The sequence below is a fragment of the Lissotriton helveticus genome, chromosome 8 (genome assembly GCF_964261635.1).
Source record: "Lissotriton helveticus chromosome 8, aLisHel1.1, whole genome shotgun sequence".
Classification (NCBI taxonomy): domain Eukaryota; kingdom Metazoa; phylum Chordata; class Amphibia; order Caudata; family Salamandridae; genus Lissotriton; species Lissotriton helveticus.
In genome coordinates, this window is record NC_136069.1 from 876,749,143 (window position 1) to 876,761,808 (window position 12,666).

The 12,666-nt window shown below is 42.6% G+C and overlaps 1 protein-coding gene across 2 annotated transcripts in view; it reads right to left on the bottom strand.

The window, feature by feature from the left end:
- EPHA3 (EPH receptor A3) overlaps positions 1–12,666 on the bottom strand; it is a 960,369-nt gene that overhangs the window by 886,174 nt on the left and 61,529 nt on the right. For both annotated transcript variants that reach the window (XM_078657673.1, XM_078657672.1), the window contains exon 2: positions 7,045–7,109. In XM_078657673.1, the coding sequence (XP_078513799.1) occupies positions 7,045–7,109 (65 nt within the window). The remainder of the gene's footprint in view (positions 1–7,044; positions 7,110–12,666) is intronic.

Here is a 12,666-nt window from a genome sequence, read left to right on the forward strand (position 1 = left end):
ATGAGGCCTGAACCATTGACAGGGGTTGAGATTAAGTGAAGCATTCCCTCCATCACTTTGTTGAGGTACACTCCAAAAGTGTTCCAAACATGTTGACCCATGAGTTCCATGTTTATTCTGCCATTGGATTGATGCTGAACCTCATTGATGAGGACCAAGTAGGCCACAACCAGTCTAAGTGTTCTCATATGTAAGGGCCCTGGCAAGACAGTTCAGGTTGGGCTGTTCCTAAAGGGGCACATCCAAGTTAAAATTTTCAAATTGCTAGGCTCTGTGCAAAATGCATCGTGGGTGAGAAATGATTTAGTGGATGATGTCCCGCGCGATGGACAGGGGGGTAAGATTAATTAAAGCCTTACTTCCATCACCTTGTTGGTTGTTGCAGTTTTTAACATTTTGAACACCTAGAATGCTTATCTAATAAATATAGTATATCCCTTTTGAGTATATTTCGGGAAACTTTCACATGAAGCAAATTTATGTCTGTTATGTCTCAAAAATATTCAGTACATGTATGAAACATTTGTGGAATTTCTGAGTTATTGAGTTGTGAATTTTGTTTCTTAGGCAATTCCATTCAACCATATTGCACATGTGAGTCCTCACAAGACCGTCACAACATTAGTGTCAGAGGAATACCTGAAAGGCGTAGAACAACTTGGCAGCCAGTTTTGGGGTGGCATAGGCGTTCAAACACACGTGGTCTAAAAAACGTTCACTCTATACCTAGCATAACAGACGGACAGAAATATATCTCTAAAACCTGTACATTGCGTCTTACAAAATGAGAACTGAAGAACTATCCCTGCCTATTTTTAGAATAAGAGTTTTAGCTACTGAAAGCACTTTGAGAAAACTACAGTCAGTGTTAGATTTTTTTATAAACGTAATGCTTCTCCACATTTTATTTTCAATAATATTTTAGTCACCGTAGTGTTATGTTAAGCCTTCAGTTTAACCTAAGCATTTCAGTTACTGGTCCCTCATGTAATTCTATTGCTCCTTGTGCGGAATGCTTATATTAGCTCCTTTACTTGTAAAAATCCTACCAACCCTATAAACCTTTAACCACATCTCCTACAAACTACACTTTAAGTTAGAAAAGTCCTATGTATTTACTAGAAATGTCTTATGAACAAATGACCTGACAAATCTATAAACCTTGCTGACCCCATGTACCTGATTCCTACATCAATATCCATTAGGAAATACTTATGTTATGTTTACAGTATATTGGAAATAAGAGTCATGCCATGCAACATTCTGCCAAGATCAATGACGCAGCGAAATTACAAAACAAGCATTGGCGAAGACAAAATGTCTTGTCCTGGAAAATTGATGCCATGGTTATTTTTTTGTTTCTTAATGTAAACATATGCCACAAAAAGAAAAAAATGCTGACATCTAAATATAGCTGCAATTGTGTTTGGAATAAATTAGAATTTTTTAAAAAGATTTACACCTGTGGCTGTTTTAGTGGTTGATGACTTTTAAATAACGAGCCTTTCGCTAGTGCCATGCATTTAATTAATATTATTATTTTTGACGGTAATAAGAATACATAAAGACATAAATAAGGCACTCGGAATGCAGGCAGCTACATGCAATTTTGCAATGCCGTTAACGTACTTTGAAACAGCAACTTTAACAAGTATGGGCAAAGACAATAGATCTCGCCTTTGCAAGAGCTATTGGCTTTCCCAATGTATTTTAATCATTTTGGTTTGTTTGCTTTTGAAAGTGGAAATTTGCTTTTTTAGGACTATTCCTTCACTTGGAGCAAATGTAAGATATTTCTTGGAGCCACGAGTGCCAATGGTACTCAAGGAAATGTAAGACAGTCATAGATTGTCTTTAGTACTCAACTGCTTACAATTTACACATGCATATTTTGCACTAGGTGGACATTTTCGGACCTGTAAATTTGAGGCATATCTGCTTTTGTGTTTTTTAATATTTGTTCACTTCTCCACAAAAAATATATTTTCTCAACATGGATAAGCCTTTTCCTCTATGCCCACATTAAATATGGTTGCATTTCTCGTTCATCACTACCATGGAAAGAAACGTAATGGTCCGTTGACAGGCATACATTTGTATGTACTTCCAGAGTCAGAAATTACTTTTAGGGTAATACCTAAAACCGGTCTCCTGAATTGCACTGCACCTTGTTTGTTTTGGTCTTCTCTGTTTCTGTTCACTTAATAAAAGATTTAAAAAAAAAAAAAACATGCCCCTAATGTTAAATTTGTGAATACTAAATTTTCACCCACATAGAGTAATTTCCACAATCATAAAGACAGTTAACATACAAAACAGTCAGAAAAACCTAATTCTGTGAACCGTAATTGAGAATTAATGTGCACTAAATGCTTTGTGAATCATTCAGTCAAAGATGGTATTAAAAGACTTCAAAATGGGTTGTTGCAATCATGATTTTTGTGGCTAATATGGAAGGTTTCTGGGTGAGTTTGTTTTTATTGTTCTTCTTTTGAAGCACTGCTCAGAGCATTCTTAGATCGAAACAACTGGCAAATAGGCAGAACCAATGAACTCTCCTAGTCCTGTCTTCTATGACTTGTACAACTATGAACACATGCAGTGCTTCACAATGGAGGAGGACGCTCACACGAAGCCAAGAATAAACATGGCATTTGCTGCCTGCATTGTGTCAAAACAAAACCTGATCACCGGAAACGTTCCTTAGTAATCTTCCCGAAAGGTGTGCACCTTGAATAGCTATACTAGAATATTGGTTAAACACAATATTGAGGACAAAATAATGAAAATAAAATATCAACGGGTAAATAAGCAACAGGTAAGGCTAGATTTTCTACATCTAACTCCACATATATGCACATTGGTAATATATATATTCAAGGTATGTAGATGTGGAGTTAGGAATAGTACATCTATTATTCCTTATATGCACTGAACGTTTGATATTTTTGCCTCCTCAATATTCTTGTAACAAAATATTCTGGGGGTCGATATTCAGTAGCACAACCCCAGGAAACCATCTCCCAAATGCTCCTTATCGAATTATCACAATCTTGACTCCCCACTGTGGACTGGAGCAGTTTATAGACACTGTCACGTTTGCTCACAGCCTTGTCTTGCACCTGTTGCTTTGGTAGATGTTTGTGTCCCTCCTGTGTGCTCCTGTCCCAGCTTCACTCTTTTTGTCAAAATACGTATGGATTTGTCCTACATATACCTTTCATAATACAATAGTGACTGCCTATTTTAACACATACGCAAATCAGTGCTCAAGACACAAAACCTGAGTAAAATGCATCCAATTTCACTGTTTCCAAATCAGCAACCCTACCAGTGAAACAGACTCATTCTGTTAGGGATTACGCAGGCTAGTCTGCAAACAGGATTCAACGCGCTAACCTCAGTCATTACCTGGTGAATGAATGTGAAATGGGTGCTTCTTGTAACTGCTAAACACCTAAAACTATAATAACAGGTCCATTTTCATGGTCAGCCCAATAGCCACTCACCCAAGAAACACAAGATAATAATTTAATGTGGCAATGACATGCATGCAATGTACAGCAAAATGAAATTAGCAGGGATAGGTTTTCACTCTCCTGACATTAAACTTAATTCTCCTCATCGCTCCTCCCTTAAATGATAAAGACACAAGTAAACAGACAATCATTGCAGTTTGACTTCATGACATTCCGATCCTGTGCCTTATTTTGAGTTTCATGGACAAGGTACTTCACCACAAACCTGATGTCTTATTACAAATGCTACAGGCTATAATGCACTTCTAATAAAGTGTAAATGTTTTCTGTCACATTTGCGATGCATTTACCAAACTCTTAATTAGACCCTCGGGGGCATATTATCAAGTAAGGGCGCTACATTATCGCCGCTTTTATCGGCAGTAAACTGCCGATAAAGCGGCGATAATGGGCTTGATAATATGCTCTATGAATTTCAATCGAAGCCCATGTTAGATGTCTTCACATCTAACATGGGCTTCGATTGGAATTCATAGAGCATATTATCAAGCCCATTATCGCCGCTTTATCGGCAGTTTCCTGCCGGTAAAAGCGGCGATAATGTAACGCCCTTACTTGATAATATGCCCCTCTGTCTTTTTGGCACACCGATGTACATTTCTTGCTTTTCGACCTCGTTAAACAGAAGATGAGTTGTGAGCACTTCCGGTAGGGCCAAATAGCATTACACTCCTCCCCAGGTGTTTAATCCACCTCCCTTACCCCCCAATCATCTACTGCTGAAGTTTGTCTACGCTTCCTGTGCCACTGAACCGACTGATTAAAAAGTCAACTCACTTCAATTTCAATCCTCACATATCACTGTGGATTAACCTTGCTATTTCAAAGATATCCCAAAGCACTTACTTTTTTAATAGAAAACTGAGGATGCTGACCCTTTGCCAAAAGAGTGGATCCCAGACTTCAATTAACTGCTCCAGTGCCAGGCGGAAAGGGAGTTATGATGAATAAGGTGACCTTAATATAAAGCTGGGAGTACTGTAATAGATTAATCAGTTCCATTGATGTTTCTGATTTATGAAAATGCAAAACTCATCTCTCGTCCCCCTGGATCTGGGAGAATTTCAAGATATCTCCAGATGTAGAGGGACACAGGGAAATAATTGATTTCTATAGTAATCACTTTGTAAAACTGAAAAGAGCTAAAGCACCACATGTGAAAGTAAGTACTGAGTAATCGTCAAAAGATTTGGCTAAGGGACAGCACACAGACATCTTTTTGTTTGGTATTAAGCAACTCATGTTTGAGATGGAACTGCTGAAATAAAAGTGTACAAAATATATCTTATAATATGTACACATTTGTCTTTTTGGTCAACTAGAGCTATAATACTGCCACTGTTCACAATATGGCAGTTAGTTCAATCAGAGAACTGTAAGAGACCAAAACATTGCCCCTTCTTTTTGAAGTTCAGATATTTGTAATTTTACATTGTCTCCCAATGAAAAACTGCATATATAATGTAGAAAACGGTTCTGTAGGCCTATTTCCTGAATAGAACAGGTGCTTCAAGCAGGCCATCATGTGTGCACAGGGTAAACCTATAACTAAAGACATTTCTGAAGAAAAACTGGGATATAAAGACCAAAAGAGACACACCTCTCATTACAAGCAACCACATGTAAGGTTATTTTCTGCTGAGTGCTGCCGTCTATGTTTGACACACATTGCTGTACTCTGGGAGTTAGAAGGGCTGGTCTCAACGAGAGTCCCATGTATTTTGCCTAGTCTTGGGATCTTTTTTGTGCACCTGTTAAAATGGCACATTGAGATGATACTGCCACATACTGTGCCACAAAAGTATCCTTTCCTGGCCTCTTAAATTATTCGACTGTATCACCCTTTATATAGTTATTGGTTGCTGCAGAGATCTAGTGGATCTGAATATAATTAAATTAATTTTGATAGTGTTGAGATTTGAAAGATTCCAAGATGAAGGATTTCGAAAAAGGAACCGCCATTATGGAACTTTACATTGCTAATGTCTTAGTAGGTTAATACACTTTCCTAGCGATCAATCAACATCTTGAAAGTCACAGGACAACATCCTGTGAGACTGCTCTGGTTTTTACACTTCAGAGGTTAACCTCTTGGATGCTCATGACGAGTTCATGAGCGACGGCGCTCCGGTGCTCATGACGAGCTCAGCTCGTCATGACCGCGCCCATTCCGTGGAACGCTCGCACGCTGGGCTGATTCCCCCGCTGTGTTGAACGTTCCATTGGAACGGGCGCGGTCATGACGAGCACAGCTCGTCATGAGCACCGGCGCGCCCTGGCTCATGACGAGCTGACCTCGTCATGAGCATGGGGGCGCTGTACGCGCCCCCCCCTGACCACCAGCACAGCGGAGGAATCCCCCCCATCTGCGTAGGGGTTAATAAAAACGAGGAAAATAGTGTCAATAAGCTTAATAAATGTAATTTACAGTGTTAAGAAGACCCAGAATCTGCAGCTACTTCGGGCACACAGAAATGCAAGTTATTACTATATGATGCTGTTTTCCCCAAATATTGGAGTGTGAGCCATGATGCACTGCATGGGATTCTGCATGGGTACCTTAAAAACGTCATGGCTCTCTGTCCCATCCTGTTGCACCTCAGCAAATAGGTAAGGATGGCCCGGAGCCTGCATGGACTTGCTTCAATGCATCCCTCTCTGATAACACCATTCCCTACTTCTAGGAGAGCTTTCCTTCTGCTATGCTATACTGCCCTACTACAGACTTTCCATTTCTGCTCTCCACCTACTGCCTTTCTCAGAGTAAGGAGATGATCTCTACTGCACATTGTCTTTTTCTAATCAGGCTGGTCTTAATGCAGAGGTCTTTAAGCCATCTATACTGTGCTCCCCTTCGATGCACTAGATTTAGCTGGGTTCTCCCCGAAAGACTAAGCTGCTAAATGTTTTTTCTTTTAATTAGTGCCTGATTTCAAATGATGCAGGGCTATGAGCTGTTCATGCACCCAGAAGCACAGGTGCTTCACGTATTGCAGATACTGCGATGTGGGGCTATCCAGCCATTCCAAGTTGACTCCCGCAAAATTGAAATAACAGGTACATTTCTAATCCAACTCTTACTTCTTATTTCTCATTTTAAGGGGTTTTTCAGCAAATTGTGGTAGTTTTAATTCCTGATTTGCCTGATAACTCCCATTCCCTGCAAATTCAATATTATGGGCAAATTAGAATGAGGGTCGTAATGTGAAAAATAAGGAATGGCTTTCTTCTTGGCAGAACCAAGTACTCTCATGCACAGCTCTCTTTGTGTTCCCTCCCAGAGAGTTTGAAGAACAATCTCCGGAGATCTTCTTCTCCCTGGACCACTGCTCTCCGGTGTTAACTGATTATCCACCCAAATACACCCACCACCACCTTTTTTTATGATGTGTGATTCACACTTCCTAATGTTTTTATTGCACAGTGGGGACAGGAATAATAGTTTAATGTCCCTCTACACATTTATGCGCAGCCGCCTTCTCCATTTCTCATTGTGATTACTCACCCCATGCGACGGGTAGGAGATCCAGCCCAACTCCCCTTGTACCGCTTTAGAATCCAGGAGGCTCACTGCAAGAGAAAAGAGAAGACAAAGGGATGAGTTCCTGGATTCCATCTATTTAACCCTGGCTATACTCCGAGCACAGACGTGTTTATTTGGTAGCTTTCATTTGTTCAGGTGGCCCTGCCTCCCGGATTATCAAACAAATTCCGCGGCGTAGCTCATTTACAACGAAACAGAACAACATCAGAGGAGCACGAGCTTTCAAATGCAAACAAACATGAAATGCCTCAGCTGTGGTTCCCAGTGTAAATTAATTACAGACGTTGAGGACATGCTCTGCTTGTTTTGCTGACTGTGTGCCGGCAATATGACAATTCGTGGACTTACTGATTGTCTGAAACGGTGCAGTCTCTGGAATTGAATCTTGGGCGGGGGTACACACACACACACACACACACATACACACCCAAACACACACTCACACACATTCCTATACATATATAGAGATAAGTTTTACCCAGTGGCGATCTCCACTGGGTAGTTGTAGTTAGGATCATGCTTCTAAAGGAAATCTATGTATTGTGTTGCTAATAACTTTGGTACAGTTTGTCAAATCTCCTTGAAACTTTTTTTAAAAAGTGTTCTTTTTTACCTAGCTTGCGCGTGGAAAGTTTTGGGATTATTTGTCAAGCGGGAGCCGAGAAAATAAAGGAGGGTGCATTATGCATTTTCTTTTTGATTTCCCCATAGGATCTTTAGAAACAGCTATAGCCTAAACCGCTGCATGGATATACACTAAATTAGGCCGAAAGCTAGATATAGGTCCATTAAGAGTGCTTTTTGTGTTTTGGTGTAAACTAGTCAGTCGTTTTGGAGCAATTAATGCTCAAATACTCTGTATATCTAGGGACAAGGAAGCTCTGTGGATCATGACAGATCTCAAACTGAGATCCAATTGGCTGGGTAAAACACCTTTACTCCGCAATTTTCACTCCGCATACATTCACTCCTCATACCATTACAACGTAAGTACCATTACTCCGCAATACTTTTAAAACGCATACCATTACATTTATATGCTTTTACCACGCATTCTTTTACAACGAAATTCGTTGTAAAAGCATGAATGGTAAAAGTATATGTTTTTAATATTTAAGTTTAAGGTAAGTATATGGTTTTAGTTTGGGGGTGTTGGGGTATATGTTTTAGGGGTTCAGGGGTATTTTAAGGGTTGGTTTGGTTTATGGGGTGCACAGTGTATTTTTAGGGTTAAGGGGGTACGTTTAAGTTTTGGGGTGTAGGGGGTTTTATTAGGTTTCAGGGTGGGTTTTGGGTTATGGGATTCAGGGGTATTTTTAGGGTTTAGAGATAGGTTTGGGTTTTGGGGTACAGGGGTATTTTAGGGTTCAGGGCTAGTTTTAAGGTTTTGGGGTACAGGGGTAATTTAGGGTTTATGGGTAGGTTTGGGTTTTGGGGTACAGGGGTATTTTTAGGTTTCAGGGCTATGTTTGGGTTTTGGGGTACAGGGGTATTTTTAGGGTTCTGGACTAGGTTTGGGTTTTGGGGTACATGGGTAATTCAGGGTTTATGGGTAGGTTTGGGTTTTGGGGTACAGGGGTATTTTTAGGGTTATGGGGTAGGTTTGGGTTTTGGGGTACAGGGGTATTTTTAGGGTTCAGGGGTAGGTTTGTGTTTTGGGGTACAGGGGTATTTTAGGGTTCAGGGGTAGGTTTGGGTTTTGGGGTACAGGGGTATTTTTAGGGTTATGAGGTAGTTTTGGGGGTACAGGGGTATTTTAGGGTTCAGGGATAGGTTTGGGTTTTGAGAAACAGGGGTATTTTAGGGTTCAGGTGTAGGTTTGGGTTTTGGGGTACAGGGGTATTTTAGGGTTCAGGGGTAGGTTTGGGTTTTGGGGTACAGGGGTATTTTAGGGTTCAGGGGTAGGTTTGGGTTTTGGGGTACAGGGGTATTTTAGGGTTCAGTGGTAGGTTTGGGTTTTAGGGTACAGGGGTATTTTTAAGGGTTGAGGGATAGGTTTGGGTTTTGGGGTACAGGGATATTTTTAGGGTTGAGGGGTAGGTTTGGGTTTTGGGGTACAGGGGTATTTTTAGGGTTGAGGGGTAGGTTTGGGTTTTGGGGTACAGGGGTATTTTAGGGTTCAGGGGTAGGTTTGGGTTTTGGGGTACAGGGGTATTTTAGGGTTCAGGGGTAGGTTTGGGCTTTGGGGTACAGGGGTATTTTTAGGGTTGAGGGATAGGTTTGGGGTACAGGGGTATTTCTAGGGTCAGGATGGATTCGTTTTTAAGGGTGCTGGGGTATTTTAAGGAGTAAGGGTGGCTTAGTATTTTGGGGTTCTGGGGTATTTTAAGGGACTTGGGTGGGATTAGTTTTTAGGGTGCAGAAAGTTATTTAAAAAAAAAAATATATATATATATATTAAAAATATGTATAAAAAGTAAAAATTAAAAAATATATATTTTTATATACATATGCATTATTAAGAGTGTGTATATATATATATATATATATATATATATATATATATATATATATATATATATATATATATATATATATATATATATAGATAGATAGATAGATAGATAGATATAAATATATGGTAAGTAAATTTAATAAGTTTATAACTTCACCACACATGCTTTTGCATTGTAAAGGCATGCGTGGTAAAGTTATATGCGGTGTAATATATTGCGGAGTGATGGTACTGCGGACTAATGACTCATGCGTTGTATTAAATGCGGAGTCATGGTATGCAATATAAATGTTTGCGGAATTACGTCATATATTCAATTGGCTGCAACCACTTCAACCAGGAAATGGTAGCAGTCATATTAGGACTTTGGACTTGCATTTTTTAAAGCCCCCACGGGGAAAGAGATGTTTATGTTTTGAGGGAGTGGCCCCAGATCATTTTTGGCCCTGTGAACCCCATCCCCCGGGGCCTGACACATTTTTAAAGGGGGCACATGGTCCCCACTTCCTAAGCTTATTTTGGCCCCAGGGACCCCATCCTCCAGGGCCTGCTGCAATTTTTACAGGGAGTGATCATATAGCCCCCCCTTCTGGGCCAATTTTAGCCCTGGGGGCCCATCCTCCAGGCCCTGGCACATTTTTAAAAGGGAGAGAGTTACACGTGATCCCCCTCCTCAAGGTAATTTCAGCCCCAGGGACTCCATTTCCCAGCATAGGCTGCAATTTTAACACAGAGGTGGCACACAGCCCCCTTCCCCAAGCCACATTTGTCCCTGTGGACCCCCTCCTCAGGGCCTGCAGCCTTTTTTAGGGGAGGGGGGCCTTGCGGATTCCCTCCCGAAGCCTCTAAAGGCCCCGAGACCCCAACTTCCGGTGCCTCAAATCCAAAAGAAAAAAGAGGGAGGACCCCCTTTTCTGACCCCATCCCCCGGGGCTAGCTCAAATGCTGTGTCCCAGGGGGCCTACCCCAGGACATAGCAGTTTCCCTTCCTGCACCGATGCGGGCAGAGAAACCTGTTTTCTATCGCTTGTCAGGAGCCTTTTTAAATCTCAAGCCAAGCCGGAGCAAACGCCAAGTCCGCTCCCAGCAGGAGGGAGCTTAAAAAATGCTCCTGCCCACTGGGAGCAGACTTTAGATCTGTTTTCCCTGCCCACAATGATGGGGTCAAGGAAAGATATTTAAATATTGCTCTTGCCAGCAGGGAGTAGCAGTACTAGCTGTTCCCTGAGGGATAAATACCAGCTCCTGCTGGATACAGGGGAACCAGCTGGGGTTGTGGGCCCAAGGCTCCACCCATGACCCCCAAAGAGTCTATTGTGGGTGCCATGGGTGGGCACAGGGCCACCCCCTTTTAAAGCGGTGGATCCTGGGGTCCTCAGGTAGGAATGATGCATGCCCCTCCCCCTAAACAATGTGCTGGACCCCTGGGGATGGGGTCCCTGTGGCCAAATGCAGCCAACTCCACACTTCACATGGCCTTTGGCCATGCATGGTTGGGGTTGGCTACAAGGCCTGGCCTGTGGATAGGCCCTGTGGCCATTGCCCCCAAAGGCAGTCAACCACATGCTGCTCACGGCCATTAGCCAAGTGCGTAGGGGGGTTGCCACAGTGTCTGGCCCTGGGGGACCCCATCGCCCAGGGCCTCTTTTTTTCTACAATGGGGAGGGGGGCAGGTGGCCCTACTCCCCAAACCACCATAGGCCCCAGGGAGCAAACCCTGTGCCAAAACTTACAAAAAAGTGTCGGGTACCATGAAGCCCCCTTCCTGAGACTCTTTAGGCCCTGGGAATCCCATAGCCCAGAGCCTTTTTATATTTATTTTTTATTACATGTGAGGGGGCCCCATGGCTCCTCTCCTCAAGCCTTGCTAAGCCATGGGGACTCCATCCCAGAGGGATGTTTTTTTTTAAGTAAGTGGGTGGGGCTGTGTGGCCACCCTCACTGAACCTTGTTAGGCCCTGAGGACTCCATCCCCCATGGGTGTTTTTTTGTCAAATTAAAGGGAAGGGGTCAGCATGGCCTCCCTTCACCAAGTCTTGCTAGGCCCTGGAGATCTAATCCCCAAGGGCCACATCCACTTAAATTAAAGGGGAGGGGGCTGCCCGGCCCTCCTCCCCAAGCCATGTTAGGCACTGGGACCTTTACTCCCCAAGGCCACTCCTTAAATTAAAGGGGAAGTGGGCCACACAGCTCCCCTCCCTAAGCCGTGTTAGGCCCTGGAGGTCTATCTCCCAGGGTCACTCCTTAAATTAAAGGGGAGGGGGTCATGCAGCTCCCCTTCCCTGGGTCCCTCATCATTAAAGCTGGGAGTGCTGGTTCCTATCTAGGGCACCCACCTTATACCCCTGTGACCCAAGTCGACTCACCGCATGCAAAAGTCACATAAATGCTATACAGAATGCGGAACGAATGAAACATTCACACCAAGTCAAGAGATCTCAGTTAAATCTATTGTTCCTTTGCTCACCATGCCACCCCATTTCACACCCAGTCATATGCAAATCAGTCTTGACCCTGCGCCTCATGGAAACAATCCAGCCCGAACTGCCAAACCAATTTTTCCCTGGACCAGAAATAAGCATCCTGGGACCGGTTTCGGGTATCACTTCTCATCAGCCAGGCTAGCTTGATTCCAGTGGCACAGTGAGCCCAGGACCTACGTCTGAGCACACCCCGCGCAATTAAAGCAAGAAAGCAAAAGACACATAAACAATGGACGAATGCAAACCAAATTGAACATTCACCCCCAGCATGCAGCTCAAGGCAGGAGCAATAGTTTGATCAGTTTCTCTGCCCACACTGAACAGACCAAAAGTCTGCTCCGAACTGGTGGGAGCATTTTCAAAAGCATTTTGAGTGTTTGCTCCCACATAGTTGGAGTTTTGAAAATGCTACTGCCAAATGGGAGCAAACACAGCTTTCCCTGCCCGCGCCGATGCTGGCAGAGAAATTGCTGTGTCCTGGAGATTTTTCTCATGAATAAACTGCAATTTGGTTTCCAGTCCTGAGTGCACGTATCTTTGTTATTAACTGTAATGTTCACAATGGATATACATATATAGAGTACCCAGTGGCAGCTGCCAATGTGTAGATATAGTTAGGTGGTAAACAGTCATAATATCGATTCC